Below are 21,360 nucleotides of genomic sequence, written 5' to 3'. Positions count from 1 at the left end.
ACTGCTTTCAGTCCATCTTTCGAGCCTATTAAAGCTACTGTTTTACTTTAATCATCTCCAAACAAGGGAAGAAACACTCAGGAAACTGGTCAACCTGAGTGCAAAAATGTAAGAGATTAATGCTATTCTGCTTTCGTTTCAGTTCCCCAGGTCACCCGGAAATCATTCCAACATGATTCTCAGAATTCTGGGCTTCTAATTCCTTCCCTTTTTAAAGGGCACCTTACTTCTGGTAAGAAAATGCTAGTCAGGTTTTTTGAGTAGTCTTTACTAATCATCCATTTAACCCTCTATACTGAAAATTCCTGCGTCAGGCCTGTTTCTAGATAATAAGATATGCCATATGCTTTCCATAGGAAAATAGTCAACAAAGATCTGCTTAAAATTGAATTTCAGGAGTGGTTTAGGTGGATTTTGCCACCTTTTGCTATGGATTGGATACATTTTCATTTCAGAAGGTGCTGGGCTCAAGACCCCAAAACTCCAAGACCCCAAATCCTGTTTTTTTAAATCCTGAAGTCTGCCTTCTTTCTATTATACAAACCAGCTCCCGTTTTATTTGTTAGTGTGACTCAGTACTTTCCATTGGTGAACGTACCTAGATGTTCTAAGCATAAAAAGATATTAGATCAGGTTGTACAATGGACAAATGCAACTTTAAAGAGAAACTTCAGATGGAAAAATTTCAGGCATGACTATTCCCCAATGACCACGTAGACCATTTATCTCCTGCACAGAAATACGGCAGGAGTAGTATAAGAACTTTTGCAGGTTATATTGACATTCTTTAGACTTTTGTTTATTTGCTCAACAAATATTCATTAAGCGCCACTCTGTGCCAGGCACTTGTTCTGGGGGCTGAGGAGTCAGCAGTGAAAAAATGAACACAGCCCCTGTCTTCATGGAGCTTCCATTCTAGACAGACAGGGGAGAAAAACCGTAAAAGAAGGTCAGGTGGTGGTAAGTGTCCTAGAGAAACAGGAAGAAGGTGAGGGCGCCCTGAACTTGCAGATGCGAATCAACCAGGAGCCAAGCGCTAAGGTTCAGAACAGACCCCTAATCACGGATGCCCACCCAGACCTGCAACTTGATGTTTCCGTGGGAATCGTAGAGGCTAGGGGCTCTCGGCAGCCGATTTCACAGGGACCATTGTCTCTGTCTTACAGAAGAGGAAACTGGAGCTTCAGCAAGTTTGTAATTATGCCCTGGGGTTAGGGAGCTAGTAAATGGCAGAGTCCACTTTAAACCCGGGTTTCTCAGGTTGTGTTCTCAGTCACTCTGCTCTCCTCCTTAGATTGCTCTGCCGGCCCCATCTTGATGTGGGGATTCTCTATCCTCTTCCAGGCACGAATGCCCAAGGGTATGTTGCAGCACGACCTCCCATTAGTTGTTTGAAATCTTTAGCAATAGAGTTTTAGTCCTAGGAAAGCACTAATCCCATACCCTACTGGGGCTTTGGAGTGAGCTCAGCTACTCGGGCCCCTGCTCACCCATAGTCTTTAGGACAGGGGCTGGACACCCTGAGACCCCCAAGTGTATGGTAGGTGCAGCTGGGGAATAACCAGGGCACGGCTCATAGTGTCCCTCACGTGGTAAATATCCCATAAATATTTGCCAAAGGGAGGGAGGAAGGCAGGAAGGAGCACAGAAGGGAGGCCAGTACCCAGCATGGCTCAGAACCAACTCCAGTGTAATTTGTGTCGATTATAGTCTATATTTGAAAATAGGAAATAGAGTTTTTCATGTACTAGGGAGAATATGTGATGAGCCCGGTAGGTAACACATGTTGAATATATTATATTAATTATTTAAAAATTTCAGGTGATTAATTCAACTTCAAAATGCAAGAAAAGCATTGTTTTTAAAATAAAATGTGAGAGCAAGATATATAGCAATTTGGATTTCTTTCTTATAACATATATTGTTCTAAGTAGAGTGAATGTCATTTCTCAGTAGGAAAAAATTGATGAACAATAGATTTTGAAGAATGATGACAAGTTGTGCATAATTTCTCTCTTGCACAAAAGGTTAAAAAAAAAATTAAAAACCTCAGTTGTGACTGTGGCCAACTTTAGAGTCTGTTACAAGCAACTGGAAATTCTTACTTGTGTCCAACAAACCAAATGAGGTTTATCACTGAAACTTTTATATAAAATATGCATGCATAAGCTCAGAAAACTGTCTAATGCTGACCACATTTGCCAGAGATGCACTTCTAGAAACCCGCTGACATCAGATACATGCAGCTCAGTTCTCTCAAACAAGAGCTAACCGTGAGCAGTTTGGAAGGGCTGTCACTAAAGTCCAAGATAAAGGTTGATTTTATTCCCCCTCCCTCTTTTCCTTTGAGGTCAATGAACTTCGCTTTGAGCAGAGTAGAGAGAGCAATGATTCTGGCATCACACGGACACGAATGCTTAGCTAAAATTCTTTTTCTTTCCTTTCAGACAACGGGCAACAAGACATTCGCCTGTTATCGGGAACCGTCTCCTTTGCTGTCATGTTGTCGATTCTCTCTTTGATTGGGATCTTTAACCGATCCCTCCGAACTGGGTAGGTTTTTGTCAAATTTCTGTTTGCTGATTGAAACCACATATTTGTGCCACCCAAATATAGTCAATTCAGTTATTTGCTAGAAAAATCCGTAAACATTTTTATTCAGAGAAAGGAAAAACGAAAGGAAGAGTGTTTAATGAGTACCTACTCACGCCAAACGCTTTACAAACGTCATTCATTTATCCTCACAATGACCCTGCCAGAAAAGCTCAAAGGCCTGTTCCACAGGTGACTGAGAGGAGGAGGCTGAGAGAGGTGAAGTGGTCAGCCCAAGGTCACTAAGCCCGAAGCCAGGAGTCCAGACCTGGCTGATCACAGCCATGTTCTCTCCTTCACTACACAGCCTTGTCTCGCTGCCCTCCAGTTTACCTACAGTGCTGGATTCTTCAGAGTGCTCACAGCGTCCCCCGCCTCCAATTCCACCCAAGTGAGTCCCGGGAATCGGCGGGAAGAGAAGCGGCAACATCTGAATTCCTCGTTTTGATACCAGTTGTGTTGGTGTTTTGGCATCTAGCCCCAGTGCCCGTTCTCTTTGGCCTCCTTCAATCATTTTTTTTCCAACATGGTATTAGTAAAGATCTATGTCTAGTTATTGAAAAATGAGACTTGGAGGAGCTCAAGGTCTTCACTTTCCTAAATTTGCCCAGCTTCACTGAGTATTTTTAATCCGTTACTAGACCAGCGTTGTTTGATGGGGTGGTCCCCCAGCCACATCACAGATTTTCACACACATGGCTGCTCTGTGCCCGCCCTGCTCTGGGTTTCTCTTTCTTGCCATCACTTGCTTCATGAGATCATCTTTCTTTTTTTCAAATTTATAATCGAAATGCAGTAGAAAGATTTGGAATGAGCTATTCTAAATAGAGTATACTAGTAATTTTTTTATTTACTAAATAGAACATACTAGGCTTTTTTCTCAGAACTTAAGTATTTAAGTTACACATTAATAAACACATCCCTGGTATTCTTGTGAGGTGGGCAAACTAATATGGAACTTTATTTTAATGTATACTTGATTATAAAGCCCTTTGAAATATCTTAATATTCAAACTTGTACCACATAAAAATATTAATATTTGTGTTGTTATCCAAAGATATCCTATTTAGTGTGAAATTTGAAATAACATTAAGCTTGTTACTAAGAATAACCTAAAAGTTAACTATCTATCGGTAATGACATATAAGAAAATAGGACAATTCTTTGCTAGTTTAATTATTTAAATAGGTATTCTTTTTAAAAAGACAAAAGAAAGAAGAGACAATTCCGATACAACTTTTTACATGTGAGCAGATACTATTATTTGCTGTAACTATACATTATTTATAAAAGCCTTTCTTCAGAAACAGAATTGGAAAACAGAGGGCGAAACATTTTAAATATAATGAAACCAAGAATAGGTAAAAAAAAAATAGATATATATATAAATATGTTCTCACTGTATCAGCATTCTGTATAAAAACTTTTCTACAATATGTGAACTTACTAATTGAGTCTGTTTAGATATAGAAAGAGAGTGTGAATTGGTAAAAAAGCTGAATCATTAATTATATAAATATGTGTAAAGAAATTATTTTTACCCTACAGTTCAGAGTCAAATTGGGCTCCCAGAGTTCATCCAGCCATTTTGGTTGCTACTTAGTAAAAGTCCTTAGAGAAGCAGCTTAAACAGATAAACAAGTCAGATCTGTGGTTAATGGGCCATTATTAACAGGTAAAAATGCGCCAGAGATCAGCTTAGTCTGTTCTAAGTTCCTGGTACAACCTGTTTGCCCAAATCAATTTGTACTGTAAAAAGCAGAAAGCGCTTTCAACACAGTGGCGGTGCCAAAGGACAGCCTGTGGGACGAAGCGGGGTGTTCACAGCTTCTCCCTCTTCTTTCCTTCACCCCACCCCAGTGATCGTTAATAAGCACCCAGGCTAACTAAAAACCAGTCTTCTCGCTGTGCCACACCACTGCAAAACAACCTCGTCAGCCTCCTGCTCCGTCCACATCACCGAGGTTTGGCGTCACCACTATCATTTCAACCATATTTGTAATCGTTACAAATTCAGAATTAGAGGAGCTCAAATTATGTGGTTTTCTTACACAACATTCTTTTCTTTAATATTTTTCTGTGGTTATGGTCACCTTGGAAAGTTCTGCAAAATATCCCTTAAGTCTTCCAGACTTTTCCACACTGGCCTCTCCTGCTTGTCATGGTCTACTGTGTTTAACACGTGTACAGTGTCACTTCCGGGGTGATTCTCCCACTTATCTTGAATCTAGTGTGTTTTTAAATGTTCCGGCTCATTAGAGAGAAGCAGAGCAATAGAGAAAGGAGGAAAATCTGCAAAGATATTGAATCAACTTCCCACTTAACTTTTTAAAGTGAGAGATGGAAATCTTAGCTCCTGCGTCAGAAAGTTTGATTTTTATTATGCATACCAGTCTAGTTGATTTTCTAATCTCCCACACGATTGTCTGCACCGGTCCTAAAATGAAATGCTTCTTCTAATAAGTCATTTTTGGTTTTTAGAATTAAACGAAGAATCTTATTGCTAATACCAAAGTGGCTTCATGAAGATATCCCTGATTTGGAAAACAGTAATGTTGTGAAAATGCTACAGGTAAGTACAACCATTAAATAAAAACTAAATGGCAGCTGAGACCAAGAGTGCAGTCCAAATAATTAGAGCAGAATTTCTGTTCAAATTAATAAATGTGTGTGCATATTAGCACAACTATATAAACATAAGTAGCAACAAAATTATACGTATTTCAAATCATACTTAAGACAGATGAGAGAATGGAGTTAGGGGGAGAAAAGAGAGATGGAAGAAAGAAACAATGCTATTCAAAAGAGAAAAGTGGAGTGGAAGATTGTGGGCCAGGTGCCAGAGTCACAAGCAATTGGTAGGTGTCTTCAGGGATGAAAGGAGGAGGGTAGAAAATCTCAGCAGAATGAGCCTCAAAGACAGAAAGGGAGTCCCCGTCTTGCATGAAATTGGAGAAGCAGGTGGAGCCCAAGGAGGACACCACTTCATTCCTGAGACCCGATGGAATTAGAGAAGATAAATATGAGAGGACTGTGGGATATGGTGTTACCAGGGGTGAGCCATGTTTCCAGTTCAGCAAGGGAGAGAAGGGTGCGCTGGGAAGACCCTGAGGGTGTAAGGGACTTTGCTGGTTATGGAGGAAGTGTGGCTGATTGTGGAGGAGGGGAAGGAATCTGCTATGTGTGCTTCTCCTACTTTCCGGCACTCTGGCCTGGCTGTCAAGGGGCTCAAAACCCAGTGGATGGGACAGACACATCATCCAAGCATTGCAATGCGGCAGTGTAGGTGCAGAGACAGAAATGATGGGAGTACAGAGGAAACACATGGAAAGATGAGAAGGATTTGCTCAGGAGAAACAGAACATTCACAATAGAGAGGACAACAAGAGCAAAGGCGCAGGAGTGATAAGAGCCTGTTGGGTGTTGCCTTATCGAAAAGCTTGATGTGAATAATGGCTGGAATAACGTTGGAGTGGTTACTGGGATCAGGTCACAGAAGGTCTTGTTGTCGTGGAACTCAGACTTCATGCTGTTGACCAATAGTTTTCAAACAAATTTTTTGTTTGTTTGTTTGTAGCCATGGACACTTTGGTTCCAATGATAAGAGGAAGACAAGTATTTGTAAAACAAATACAAGTGGCTCTATTTGGAGCTCTGGTGAGCCCATTAAACAACTCCTTCCCCAGCCTCAGAGAGGTCCCCAAGACAGCAGTTCCCAGCTGTGTTAGGATCCCAACACCCAGGCCACCACCCAGGATCTCTGTGAGAGGGAGGGCAGGGGACATCCAGGCACCAGTCTTTTCCAAAGCTTCCCGAGGGATTTCATCGCACAGCAGGTGTTGAGGACACTGTTAAAGGGCTCAGAAGTAGTGCTTGAGACAATGAGGAGTCAGTGAGGGGTTTCCAGATGGAAGTGACGTGGTCCTAGGAAAGAGGCAGAATAGGATGGCCAGAGAAATGAGTGCAGGGACGTGTGGGCAAAGCGTCGAGAAGCAAGGCTCCACAGGGCTGAACACTTGGTAGAGCGTCTGCAACATAAGAAGTGAAATGAGTCTATGGGATGTGACAAGGAGCAGGTCACTGGTGATCCCAAAAGGAGGACGGACCCTTGATACTGGAAGGACGGAAAGGGTGTGGACGGGGCTGATTTCAAAGGAGGTAATGCTGCCTACTAACAGTGGAGGGATGATCTAGAACAACTGAACCCACGTGTGTAATGAAGTACATAGTTAATTAACCACACGACAAGAGCATATTCTCAGAACTACAGGTTCTGTAGTCTTGATATTCATTCCACTTACGTTTCTATCTTGCTCCTCTAGTAATTATCCTAGGGAATTGGGGACTTCCTGTGGCTCAGAGCATTGTCCCTGACCTCATTGTGATCAGGTCCTCTTCTTCCTGTATTGTCCTCACTCTGGAATACTCCCTATTGCTCTTCTGTGTCCTTCACTGTGGTCCGACTTCCGCCCATGCCCCACTCATTCTGAAGTGAACGCCTCCTGCCTCAGAGTGCAGCCGCCTGGCATTCCCAGTTTCCCGTCGCCTGTCTAGTTCCTTTGACTTCTTCTGACCTTGGACTACATGTCTGCCCATCCCAACCCAAACCCGACAAGTTCCCTGGGGAGGCTGAGGCTGAAGAAAATTTGAATGACACTTCACACTGCTTTATTGAAGGTCTTCCTTTTTGCCAAACTTCCTTCCCATCCTGGGCTCCTGGAGTTAGAAGTGAACCTTAGGGTTTCCCTCAGATGAGGCTTTGTTTTCTGCTCAAAGACTCAGGGGTAGTGTTCTACTCAGCTTGGGATGCTATAACAGAATGCCACAGGCTGGGTGGCTTACACAACAGACGTTTGTTTCTCACTGTCCTGGAGGCTGGGAAGTCCAAGATCATGACACTGGCAGCTTTGGTTCCTGGGGAGAGCTCTCTTGCCGAGGGCCGCCATCTTGCTGTGTCCTCATATGCTGGAGAGAGATTGTCTCTCTCCTGTCTCTACTTAGAAGGGCACTAGTCCCATTGGTGAGGGCTCCACCCTCATGACCTAATTACCCCTCAAAGGCCTCACCTCCGAATGCCATCACATTGGGGATTAGGGCTTCAAGATATGAGGTTTAGGGTGACACAAACTTTCAGTTCACAGCAGGCGGCTATAATTCTATAATGATGTTGGGTGACAGTTGTTTACCCTGGGAAGCTAGCCGTCAACCCGAAGGCCTCAAGTCCTTTTCTTACCCAGAAGAGTCATCAGGCTTTTATACAAATAAAAATCTCCTTCACTCACCCTCCCAGTCATCACAAACATGTCTGAATTGTAAGTAACCACACACCTTTAGAAACTCAGCACAAAGCATTTATTACAACCTTCTCGAACGGCAGCAAAATAGGAGTCTCCTCTCCTCTTTTCTTTTATTTAAGCACCAAAATATTTTCCTGTAGTAAGGCTCCATTATATTAAGAAATATTCCAACATATTCCAAAATCCAAATTTAGAAGGCCCTGAAATAATATGCAAGTTACTATGCAAGACATTTCTTTCTCTTTAAAATTTTTAAGTCAAGACATGTGCTTAAACTGCGCATTATTTTTATTATTCCTTTCCTTCAGTCTCCTCATGGGAGAATTTAATAAAGATTTGGAATCAAGCAGGATAACACAAGACAAAAGCAGGAAATCGTATGGGAAGAGAAACAACAGGAGAAAAGGGAGGGGAAGGAAGGTTGAGGGAAAGCTGAATTCCAGTCCTGATTCAATTATCCAGTTGGCCTCTTTAAATGTGTTTTGTAAAATAAAACAGTGTCTTTTCTTCCCAGGAAAAAAGTGAATTTATGAATAATAGTTCCAGTGAACAGGTCCTATATGTTGATCCGCTGATTACAGAGATAGAAATCCTTCTCCCAGAAGAACACAAGCCCACGGCCTACAAGGACAAGAATGCAGCATCTCTGGAGCCCAGGGACTGCCTGCAGAAGTCACTACTCACCAGTACGACAGTCGTGTACATTCCTGATCTCAACACCGGCTACAAACCCCAGATTTCCAATTTTCTCACTGGGGGAAACCCTCTCGGCAATGGTGATGAGACAGCTTCCTCAACCCTCGGGCCGGTTGCTTCCTTGGACCTGGGAAAGAATGCCAGGGTTAAACAATATCCTAATTTTGCTCTTTCTGTCGCAACTATGAATTCACTGAGCAACACACTATTCCTCGAAGAATTAAGCCTCATTTTAAATCAAGGAGAGTGCAGTCCCCCGGACACGCAAAACTCAGTAGAGAGGGAAAGCCCCGTGCTCCTGGAAAATGCTTCGCCCGATGAAACTGTTCCAGAACAGAACCTGCTGCCTGATGACTTCGTCTCCTGTTTGGGGATCATGAACGAGGAGTTGCCATCTATTAATCCTTATTTTCCACAAAATATTTTGGAAAGCCACTTCAACAGGATCTCACTCTTGGAAGAGTAGAGCTGTGGAGTCAAGATGAATAAGGGCACGCCGCCGTACAATCCAGTTGGAGCTCACCCCTCAATGTGAATTTAATTCTGCCTACTTTTGACAATTAGAAAACTGAGATCCAAAGATGGAACATACTGGGGCTGGCCCGGTGGCGCAGCGTTTAAGTTCTCACGTTCTGCTTCTCGGCAGCCCGGGGTTCGCTGGTTCGGATCCCGGGTGTGGACATGGCACTGCTTGGCAGCCATGCTGTGGTAGGCGTCCCACGTATAAACTAGAGGAAGATGGGCACGGATGTTAGCTCAGAGCCAGGCTTCCTCAGCAAAAAGAGAAGGACTGGCAGTAGTTAGCTCAGGGCTAATCTTCCTCAAAAAAAAAAAAAAAAAAAAAGACAAAGATGGAACATACTTCATGGTCACAAAAGAAGCAGCGATATTAGTGATATTTCCTGTATTTTTTTCAAAGTATCGACTACATCCTTTTTATTTTTCCTCATTGCAAGGCACAGAACAGGTCTCTCTGCTGTATGAAGGATAAATAATACACAATACGAGGCAGTGAAATAAATGCTGAAAATAGTTTTTTAAAGTTGAGACATTAATATTTGCTTGCAAGGGGAGAAGCAAATTTAATTTTCATTTTGTTGCTTAAAATTCTCTTGAGTAGGCAAAAACATAGCCCCCAAGAACAAAATAAGTCAAGGATAGAAACAGAGGCGCCATTAACTAGCCTGTTTGCTGTGTTATTTTTTTCTATCACTTTCCGTTCAGATGTTAGGGATCTGATCTTTCCTTCTTTTGATTTTGGCCTAAGAGAGCTATGAAACGGTGACGTGTGGCGATCATGAGGTGGCTGTCTTCATTCACGTTAGAGTGATGCATTTTCCTCCCGTGGCGTAGTTGGTGCATCAATCACACTAAGTAGAGTTAACGAGGTAGCAGACGCAGCGGATCAGCAAGGAGGGATTATTTCTTTAGTCATCAACCATGTACTAGATATATGTCAGAAAAGTGTTGTTAAAACAGACATTTGTCCAAATCTGAGGTGGCAATACTTGCCACACCTGCCACTGCCCCCATCCCATGTCTCTGCAGACATCGCTAATTGATCACCACGTGCCTTTCTGCTGAGCCCTAAAGTGGCCTCAGAATCCTGTCAACGTGGCACCCCTGTGGGGCACGGCCGATAGGGCTGGGCCCTGAGATGAACTCTATCTGCCAACCAGGTCAATGTTGAACGGTGAGTGATCGTAAAAACATGAAATGCGTATTTTAAGCTGAGAAATGGTATCCAGCAGACTTCTCTATACCGATTCATTTTTATGGTCAAGGGGAAAAATTTTCTAATGATCAGAACGATTTGAAAATAGGGTACATTGCCCATTGAATTTCTCTTTCTCTTCTGACAGTTGTCAAAAATAATAATTTATATTCAGATGTAATAGTTTAATTTTGTTATAACATATCAAGCAGTTAAACAAAAAACAACGAGTTGCCTGTCATGTGTTTAGCACATGAGCAAGCCATTTTGTTTTGTTGTCATTAAGTGTCCCCATGAGGAGGATGGCCGTACATCCTTGGTTTGTCCTGGTTTCTGACTGTTGTCCCAGAGTTCACTATGACCAGCGTGCCCCTTCACTCTCAGAAGCATCCCGTTTGGATGATAAAGCATGTGGTTACTCTATCCATGCAGACTGCGCAAGGTCCATCATATAAGTAATTTATCACAGTCCATCTCTTTTTTCACATTGACAATCCTCTTTATTTTGCTTTACATCATTCACTAAAGCCCTTTTTCCTCAAAATGGATCATTACTATTCACAGTGTAAAAAAAAGTAGCCCGTGCTGTGAAATTCTATTCTATTTATCCTTAAATGTGTAAACATTTGTTGTACTTCACGTATTCTGAAAGGAGCATATTTTGAGTCACTAATGAAATGCTAATATTAAATATCTTGGCTTGTAAATGATTATACCTCTTTGCTTTACTCCTCTCCAAAGAGAGAATCTCACGAAGCGAAGAGGCAGGTTGTATTTGAGGTAGAAATAACAAAAGACTGAGACAAATCTTTGATGTTTACCAACCTGATGAAGACAGCTGTTAACGTGTGAGGAATATTTTCATAGTGTATTTCAGTATGATTATAATCTGCTGCATCTCAAAAAAGCTTTTGTCAAGCTTAAGGGGTGGCAGCGTTATTTGATCTGCGCAGCTTCCATTGCCACAGGCGTCTCCCTTACCACTTCTCCTTCTTACCTGCTGGAGCGGCTGCTTTCTCTTCCTATGGTACCTTCCCCACACCCACATCACTGTTCAGCACTGAGGGGACACTGCTAGTGCCATCTGTGCCATTAGCCCTTCTTGGCCCCAACAGACTAAAACTTGAGGCTATGCCTTTAATGGAGGCAACGTGCCTGCCACTACCCCAACTCCTGGAAAATTTCAGCTGCTTGTCAGCAATGCGACCTTGGTAAACGGGCAAGGGTTGTCTTTCCCCGATTCTTTTATTCAACAGGTATCCACTGAAGTGTTGAATGTCCCTACTATGTGCCAGGCACTGGGAGTGATGTGGATGTTAACAAAACCTTGGGGCTTATATTCTAGGAGCAAGACACAGACAACACATGGGGCCAAGTCATCATCCTTCTAGGAACTTACATTTCAGTGGGGAAGCCCGTGAGGATAGGAGATGGAGGCAGGCAGAAAAAAATAAAGAAGAAAAATGCCAGATAATAATAAGTGCTGTGTAGAGAGGTAAAACGGGATAATGTGGTGGAAAGCGACTTGGTGGCCACACTATGCTGGGCGGTCAGGAAAGGTGTCTCCCAGGAGGGGACACTGACGTTGCCATCTGAATCGCAGGCAGGAGCCAGCGTGTGAGAGTCAGCTTGCCAATGATAAGTCCCTTCGATAGAAAAACTCTCCAGTGGCTAGTGTCTCAACTTTCTTCCCTCCTGCACAAGTTGCCCCAAGCCCCACTCGCCTGCCACCTCACCCTTCCTCGGCCAGAATTTTCTATAGATTTGGGGGACAAGTGTGTATGTTTTCACATTTCCCTCTAGCCCTTGGGTGTATTATCAATTTTCTCTTTCTGAGTCTCACAACCTTTGTAAGTTGCTGCTTCCTAAACGGATGTGTCATGCTTCTTAGTGTGGGTTAAGGAGGAGGAGGAAGAGAGAAAGAGGAAGAAAAAGCCCCTGGAGATACCCTTGAGAGGAAAGAAGGGGAGAGAAATACAAGGAAAAGAAGACAGATCATTACTCAGTAATGCTGAAGGAAAACGGAATGCCACAATTCTGGACAATACTAAAGCTGATTCTGGGGAATCCATTTTCCTCCTGTTCCAGAATCTTCCTCGCCCCTACCTCCCTTTTCTTACATAGAAGCAATAGGGGGAGGCACAATTAAAGTACAGTTTTGGGGTGTTTTCTTGGTTTGTGTGTGTGTTTTTTATCCTTTTTTTAATTAGGAATTTGTTTCTACCAGCATTAGAAATGATATTGATGATATAAGAAGGCTTATGCGTTTTAGCTTGTGGTTCTCAGGTAACACGGGTTGCTATTTGGCTCTCCTGGTCCGGACAGTGTTCCCAGCGTCTTTTATTTTATTTTCAGTCATCCTCCCTTTGATAGAGGCAGCGCATGACTATGGCATAGGGCAGAGGCTTTCAAAAATAAATTTTAGCCGCTGATCCCTGTTCTCCAAAGGAAATGCGTTGCAGAAGCTCAGAATGTAAACCAGGGGAAAGCAAATCTCCAGCTGAAACAGCAGCTGAAGGTCATGCCTGCCCCCACTCCCACCTGCCCCTGAAGCAGTCTAGACCTGCGGTATGGAAATCCAAGCCGGGGGTCTCTCCACACCTAGGGGAGCTGGGTCCCGGCCCAGCCTTGAGAAGCCTGTACCTCAGACTGTAGCAAACTCTCCGTCTCAGCAACAACCCTGCCGGCCCAGGCGGAGGGGACCAGGAGTCCCCCAAACCTCCCTACAGCCTGAACAGCTTTGCAAAAGGAGCTTTCTCTCAGAGGCTGCCAACAGAGGTGCACCACATGCAATAATTAACTTGTTTCTTTCCAACTGCTTTATCATAAATGTCTGGATTTTGTTCAAATTTATGTTCTTTTGTGATCACTAAGAATAAAATATTGTGTTGTGAACGTAATTAGATTTTATAAACCCAAAGATTGTCGAATTGTGCTGCAGTTTATCTTTTTATGAAGTAATTACACCAATTATAGGAGGTGATGTTTTAATGGGAAATGTTACCCACTTGGCAGACACTATTGATTTAAAATAAAAGAAGTGATTAAAAACCATTTATGGAGCTCTCTTGGGTGAAAGCATGAAACCAATATAAAATAATTGGATTCTGACTCCGAATGGGTTGTGTGGGACTGCTGGATGCGATAATCAAGGCGATACTACAAAGAACTCCAACAAAGGTTTGACGGAGTGTTATTATGTCTCTCCCACCGCTAAGACTACACCGTTAAATTCCAATTAACATCTCATGTTAGGCTGCTTAGCCATTTTGCTAATTTCACTCTTCAACTTAATTTAAGATAAATCCTCTGCAACTTTTATAGCCAGAATTTTCATCAATTTTCTGAAGACACATTTCCTTTATGCTTATGTTATGGAAAACAACTTATTATCTAATACTCATAATTAACATTTAGCAACAAATTAAGAATTTATTCTTAAATGATCCATTTTTTGGGGGGCAGTGAGAAGATTCTGGCCTCTTTACATACATAAGAAGAAAAAAGGAAACTATACTAAGCAAGTGTTGCAGAAACAGTTCTTTCCTGAGATCATTGGTTCAAAAATTCAAGCAAAACAAGATGCTTTTCTAACCAAGAAGGCATACCCAAAATTAGTGCCTCTGTCGAAGACAGGAAGGAACTTGTAAATAGTCAAACACTGGAGCCCAAGGGTGAGACGTGTGTGGGGACCTGGAAATGGGCACTCCAAGATATGTCTCTTTGGCATCAGGATTATTTGAGGCTGATTGCTTTTGATAAACTGGGACAGGGAAAAGAGGCTCTGAGGAATGGAACTTGCCCTTTGTTAGGACACATTTACATTTGTAAGGTAAATCTCTATCTGTAAAAGGTGCCTCCCTCTCTGTACTCAGGCCCCTCCTGTGCCCCCAGGGAACAGCGCCAGCCCGGAATCCCTACCCCGCTCCTGCTGTTTTGCCTTCCTGTTCGGGAGTTCCTAAAGATGTGCAAAATCTGATATTCACTGGATCCTAGCTGATGAGATGCTCATTCCAAACCTCTCCTTATCTGGACTTAAAGTTCAGCACTCATTTTGCCTCTGGATTCAATGTAGATGTATCTTATCTTACTGCTCAAATTGAAAATCGCTTGTGTTTCATTAAATGAGGAGATTGAGATTTTAAGAAGCTGCCAGCTGCCGAGTATTTGCAGGTTCATTTTTCCTCTTTTAGTATTCATTGCACATTCCATTCGATGAGCTCTTTTGGAGATTCCCCTTGACTGAATAGAGGCAGCAGAAGCAGAAGCCTGTGAGAGACGGGAGGGAGCTTGCTAAAGCCCAGAGAAGTGCAGAAAAGGAATTCTAACGCAAAACAAACAAACAAAACACAACCCAGAGACTCTTCAGAAACACAGTAGGTGACAGAGTCAACCTATCCTCATCACTTTAATGAAATGATTTTTAAAAGCCCTCTTTAAAATTCTTTTTTCCATTTTGTTTCTTTTGTTTTACTAAGCAATGCAAATCCTCATTTAGCAAAAAATTTGCAGTCAAGCATGTAGAACCTCAAACATAGCTGATGTTGCAAATAGGTGGACTCAACTTTCTTCTTTCATTTTCCCTTTAAGAGCCTGGATAAGGTCAAACGATCAGGGTTTTGAATTTTGAATCCACCGCACGCCAAGTACGTGACCTTGGACAATTGCCGGAGTTTCATGTTCTCTGGCCTTGGCCTATTTTCTGGGACAAGGACACTGATCTTGGCGTATCTTGCTAAAGAAGATTGGACTGAGTCATCCACTCTCTCCTTCCTGAAACCTTTTCTTCATTCCATTCCCAGGACACCACATGCCCGAGACCCCTTTCTCTGACCGCTCATTCTCAGCCTCCTTTTCTGGTTTCTCCTAGCCTCCCTGTCACATAAAGATTGGAGGCCCCTCAGCTCAGGCCTCAGTTTCTCCTTTGGTGACCTTATCCATGCTTGTGGCTTTAATCGCTATCGACATGTCGTGAAAACAGATTAGCCCAACCTCTTCCTGAACTCCAGACGCACACATCCAGCTGTCTGTCTGACGATCCGTCTGCGCGTCCTCACAGCCTGTAAGATCCAATGTGAGCTGACCTCCCAGGTGTTCTCTTCTCACAGACGTCCCCATCTCAGCAAACAGTATTGCCATTTTTCCAGTTGCTCACAAATCTAGGTGTCATCTTTGACTTTGTTTTTTGCTTTCACTCCTCATGTCTACTCTATCAGGAAATCCTATCCACCCTACCTTCAAAATAAATCCAGAAATTAGGTCACTTCTGACTACCTCAATTCAACCACGCCCGTTCAAACCACCATCATCCCCTGCCTGGGTTATTATAAAAGTCTGCCAAGGGCCATCTTCAATACAGTAACTAGATGCAACTAGGTGATCCCACTGAAACAACACTTGTCTGTTCCAAACCTGTCAATGGCTTCCCACCCCACAACCAATAGTAGTCCAGGTCACTACAGTGACCTATGAGGCCCCCCCTGGTTTATCTCTCTCTGTCCCACTGGCCACCTAGTAAGCACCTCAGGGCCTTCGCTCTTGCTGTTCCCTCTTCTGGGAACGCTCTTCCCTGAGATTGTCGCATTGCTCGCTAGCACACTAACTCAAGGCCTTCCCTGGTCACTGGATCTGAAATTGCATACCCCCCCCCCCCATACTGCCTGCTCTCCTCCTCCGCTTCTCCTTTCTTTGTAGCACTCACCACCAGCTGAAATTGAACATACTGCACATTTCACACATTGATCTTGTTCATTGTCACCCGCTACAATACAAGATCCGTGAGGGCAGGAGTATTTGTCTGCGTGTTTCCCCATAAATCTTTAATGCTTAGAATGGTGCCCGTACATAGACGCCCAATAAATATTTTTTGAAAGAATGAATGAAGAATAGGCAGTGCCCCAGTCTATTAATTCCAGCTGCTTCCCACGAGAAGGAAAGCGACATTACAGGAAGCATGGCAGCGCTGGCAGACCGCAGGGGCTTCCCGGGGCTCTTCTGTAACACTCTATTCTTTTATCACCATTGTCGTCGTTTCTCTCCGAACCGCCACTGTGTGATAAGAAGCAATGATACAATGCAAAAATATTCATTTTTCTTTTCAACTGTGCAGTTCTCTTATATTTCTTGGATCGTTTCTACATGACAGTTATTTTCAACCACCTTTTTCACTTTTGCCCAAAACCCCTACTTCAAATGGATTCATGCGGCAGAGTTAACAACATGTCAGTGAGAAAACAGTATCTTTCATTTCTTCAGGAGGCAGTGTTTCTAGACTCTACACTCATCAGACAGCTCTCCGGCTGATAATTGGGGCAGGCAAATTGTGTGGAGTATTAAAGAAAACGCGCAGACAAGCAGGTGTACTCGCCTTGCAGAACATTAACCAAATTGCTTATAGAGAACAACAGCTAAATTCTAAAAGGCCGGGCTTTCTTATAGTTGATATGAACTTTGGTGTAAAGAAATGTCGCTGAATTCTACCTAAAATAGTGAAGTAGAGATAACCCATAGAAAGCACGCATGTGCTCCTTCCTTCCTGCCTCCCTTCCTTCCTTTTTCTCTCCCTCCCTCCCTCCTCCCCCCACTTCTCTTTCTTTCTTATTGTTTTAAATGTCATCTAATTTTCTTTCAATCTAGCCTGTTAGTTTTCTAAATGAAGTGGGTTGGCTTGGTGGCTTGTGCAGAGCGGCGGAGCTGGGGGCAGACCCCACCTTCCTGATCCTGGCCCAGGGCTCCTACACCCTATACCAGATTAGCTGTCTAGAAATGGACCAGCCGTTCTCATCTGCCTAAACATTAGAACCACCTGAGGACTTAAAAAAAAAGGAAAAACCAAACTACTGAAGCCTGATCATCACCACCAGTCTCAACATACCTTTTTTTTTTAGGAAGATTGGCCCTGAGCCAACATCCATGCCCATCTTCCTCTATTTTATATGTGGGATGCCTACCACAGCATGGCTTGATAAGAGGTACATAGTTCCATGCCCAGGATCTGAATCAGCAAACCCCAGGCCACCAAAGCGGAGCGCATGAACTTAACTGCTGTACCACTGGGCCAGTCTCTCAGTGATACTTTTTTAAACGTTCATCAAGGGTATTTTGTGCACTGCCAGGGTTGAAAACCACCCACTTCGTTGCTCCCCCTTGTGAAAAGGGACTTTTTGCCTTTGTCCATTATTATTTAGCACTCCCAATTCTCACATCACTTCCTCTTCTTAGGGACAACAAAGGACAATCAATAGGAGTCCCTCCACCTCACTACCACCCCATCCAAACTTGCTTTCATCCATCCTCTCTCCTTACTTCCATAAAACAAAAGAGGGACAGCTTCCTGGTGTCAGGCTGACCTCTCCACCTGGCCCTGGACTTTCCCCTCATCTGGGCCTCTCTAGGGACTGGCTGCAGTTGTCTGCTTGTATATCACACACATCTTGTTCCCATTTCCAGTGTCTTGCTTATAGACCTGTGGTAGAGAATTCTAATTGTCTATTCAACATCCATTCCCACATTCTTATTGACAGAACTCCTCTATCATTGAAGCAGCAATGCGCCCTGAGAGAAGACACATTTTCCGGCCTCCCTTGCCACTAGATGTGGGCATGCAACTGAGTTCTGTCCAGTGACGTATACATGAAGCTGTGAGAGTCATTTCCAGGAAGTCTTTTTAATCTCCACATTTTTGTGGCTTCTCTGGTTTTCTTACTGTAGTTGATTTCTAGTTTCATACCTTTGTGGTCAGAAAAGATGCTTGGTATTATTGCAATCTTCTTAAATTTATTGAGACTTGTTTTGTGGCCTAATATGTGATCAATCCTGGAGAATGTTCCATGTGTATTTGAAAAGAATGTCTATTCTGTGGTTTTTGGATGGAATGTGCTGTATGTATCTACTAAGTCCATCTGGTCTAATGTGTCCTTTAAGGCCAGTGTTTCCTTATTGATCTTCTGTTTGGATGGTCTATCCATTGGTGTAAGTGGAGTGTTAAAGTCCTACTATTATTGTGTTACTGTCTATTTCTCCTTTTATGTCTGTTAATAAGTGCTTTATATATTTAGGTGCTCCTATGTTGGGTGCGTAGATATTTACAAGTGTTATATTTTCTTGTTGGATTGTTCCCTTTATCGTTATGTAGTGTCCATCTTTGTCTCCTGTTACAGTTTTTGTTTTAAAGTCTATTTTGTCTGATATAAGTATTGCTACCCCCACTTTCTTTTCTTTGCCATTTGCATGGAATATCTTTTTCCATCGTTTCACTTTCAGTTTGTGAGTGTCTGTAGGTCTGAAGTGTGTCTCTTTTATGCAGCACATACATGGGTCTTGTTTTTTTATCCAATTGTCCATCCTATGGCATTTCATTGGAGCATTTAGGCCATTGACGTTTAAAGTAGCTATTGATAAATATGTATTTATTGCCATTTTGTTACTTTTTTTCTGGGTGTTTTAGTAGCTTTTCTCTGTTCCTTTCTTTTTCTCTTGCTCTCTTCCCTTGTGCTTTGATGACTGTTGTTAGTAATATGTTTGATTTCTTTTGTCTTATTTTTTTCTTGCTTATTATATGTTTCTGATTTGTGATTACCATGTGGACCCTATTTAATATTCTATGTATATAACAGTCTATATCGAGTTGATAGACTCTTTAGCTTGACCTCTTTCTAAAATCTCTACTTTTTTACTCTCCTCCTCCCACATTTTGTGTTTTTGAAATCATATATAGTCTCTTGTTTAGTGTGTGTCTATCCATTACCCTCTTATCATTGAAATAGGTGATTTTAGCACATTTGTCTTTTAACCTTCATATTATCTTCACAGGTAGTTGATCTGCTACCATTACTATATTTTTATCTTTGCAAGTGATTTTATTGCCTGTTTTTTTTAAATAATTTTTTTATCTCTATTTGTGGTCATTGCTTTCCCACTTAAATGAGTCTCTTCAGCATTTCTTGTACAACTGGTTTCTTGGAGATAAACTTCTTTAATTTTTGCTTGCCTGGGAAGATCTTTATCTCTCCTTCCATTCTGAATGACAACCCTGATGTTTTTTCCTTTTAGCACTCTCTGTGCTTCCTGTACTTGGATGTCTGTTTCCTTCCTGAGGTTGGGAAAATTTTCATCTATTATTTCTTCAAATAAATTTTCTGCCCCTTTGTCACTTCTCCTTCTGGGACACCTATAATCCAAATGTTGGCATGCCTGATATTGTCCCTGAGTTCTGTTAGACTGTTCTCATTCTGTCTAATTCTTTTTCCTTTTTTCTGTTCAGCTTGGGTGATTTCCTCTAGTCCTTCGTCCAGCTTGCTGATCCATTCTTCTGCATCCTCTACTCTGCTATTGAGTCCCTCTAGTGAATTTTTCATTTCCAGTATTGTATTCTTCATTCCTGATTGGTTCTTTTTTATATTTTCCAGTTCTTTGCTGATGAGCTCACTGTGTTCATCCAGTCTTCTCCTAATATCTGTGAGCATCCTTACGATATTTTGTTTGTACTCTTTGTCAAGTAGGTTGCTTATTTCTGTTTCATTTAGTTGTTTTCTGGGATTTTGTCCTGTTCCCTTGCTTGGAAAGTATTCCTTTGTCTCATCATTATGCCTCTTTCTCTGTGCTTATTTCTATGTATTAGGTGAGTTGGCTATGTTTCCTGATCTTGGAGAAGTGGCCTTATGTATGAGATGCCTTATGAGGCCCAGCTGTGTGCTTCCCTCTCATCACCCAGGAAGTCTTTTTAAAAGGAGAGAGAGATGAGTGGAAAATATTTTCTCCTCTTCCTCCTCCTTCCTCCTTCCCAAGGACTGGAAAGTGGACATGATAGCTGGAGTTCCAGCAGCCATCTGGGACCATGAGATGACTGGAGGAGGGAGCCATGCACTGAGGATGGTGGAGCAGAAAGATGGAAGGAGCCCATGTCCCTGCTTTTTTTTTTTTTTTCTGATGAGGAATGTTGGCCCTGAGCTAACTTCTGTTGCCAATCTTCCTCTTTTTGCTTGAGGAAGATTGTTGCTGAGCTAACATCTGTGCCAGTCTTCCTCTATTTTCTATGTGGGATGCCACCACAGCATGGCTTGATGAGTGGTGTGTAGGTCCATGCCTGGGATATGAACCCACGAACTCCATGAAGCAGAGCAAGTGAACTTAACCACTTCGCCACCAGGCTGGCCTCAAGTCCCTGATGATTTTGAGGAGCTGCCCTGGAGCACTTACCTCTACTTTTAGATGAGACGAATATTTTTAAATCACTCTTATTGGTGGTCCTGCTATTTGCAGCTGAATTAATTCTAATGGATGCAGTAGGTAATCAGAAATTCTTTTTTCAAAGAATGGATGGAATACAGCCCTATGGTGTACGCTCATGTTGTGTGGTGTACTCATCTATTGTCTCCCCAGTTCCTTGTTTCTGAGAACTGCTCCTTTCTTCCCATCCACACATTCCTTCAGCGTCACGCATTCCCTGGCCAGCTAGCTACAGTGGATTGCTGTGAGGTATCCTAATCTGAGCTGGGTCGATCAAAGGCCTTCCCCAGGACTTGCCTCTGGTTGTAACAATTGGGTGAGAGGGGCACACCTGACCTATGCTGGACCAATGAAAGACTTTCCCTGGGAATTTGGGGAAACATAGCCTCTCTCCAGGCACAGAATTTTGGATGCACAGTTCAGAAGCTGTCATCAGCTGTCTTTTCCTCTATGTGGCCAGAATAAAAGGAGGATGTCTGCAGACAGAGAACAAGAAGATTGAACAGATGAACAGAAAGGGGCAGAGAGGAGAGATGGAATGAGAACTCTAAATGCATCTGGACCCCTGGTGTTCACTGTTAATAACGCTCAGCCACATTCATGACTTACAGGAGATGAGAAACCACCATACAGTCTTTCTGCTTATGCTTCTTAGAGTTGTGTTTCTGTTATTTATAATTGAGAGTCCTAACAATACAACCCCTTAGAATTAAAAAGAAAAAAGCTTTGTATTTTGCTCCCAGAATCTATATGATTTTCTTTTAACAATGATTAGCAACGATTGTGTGTTTGTTTTATCTTCTACTCTAATTTACCTGAAATTGAACAGGGAC

The 21,360-nt window shown here is 42.5% G+C and overlaps 1 protein-coding gene across 3 annotated transcripts in view; it reads left to right on the top strand.

Moving 5' to 3' along the window:
- IL23R (interleukin 23 receptor) overlaps positions 1 to 9,628 on the top strand; it is a 54,059-nt gene extending 44,431 nt beyond the window's left edge. For all 3 annotated transcript variants that reach the window (XM_023641892.2, XM_070267498.1, XM_070267499.1), the window contains 4 exons: positions 143 to 232; positions 2,448 to 2,553; positions 5,075 to 5,165; positions 8,405 to 9,628. In XM_023641892.2, the coding sequence (XP_023497660.2) occupies positions 143 to 232; positions 2,448 to 2,553; positions 5,075 to 5,165; positions 8,405 to 9,052 (935 nt within the window). In that variant the 3' untranslated portion in view covers positions 9,053 to 9,628. The remainder of the gene's footprint in view (positions 1 to 142; positions 233 to 2,447; positions 2,554 to 5,074; positions 5,166 to 8,404) is intronic.
- The last annotated feature ends 11,732 nt before the right edge of the window (positions 9,629 to 21,360 follow it).

The sequence above is a fragment of the Equus caballus genome, chromosome 5, assembly GCF_041296265.1.
Source record: "Equus caballus isolate H_3958 breed thoroughbred chromosome 5, TB-T2T, whole genome shotgun sequence".
NCBI classification, from domain to species: Eukaryota; Metazoa; Chordata; class Mammalia; order Perissodactyla; family Equidae; genus Equus; species Equus caballus.
Note: the sequence above shows the minus strand (reverse complement) of the source record. Positions and strands in the feature narration are given on the sequence as shown.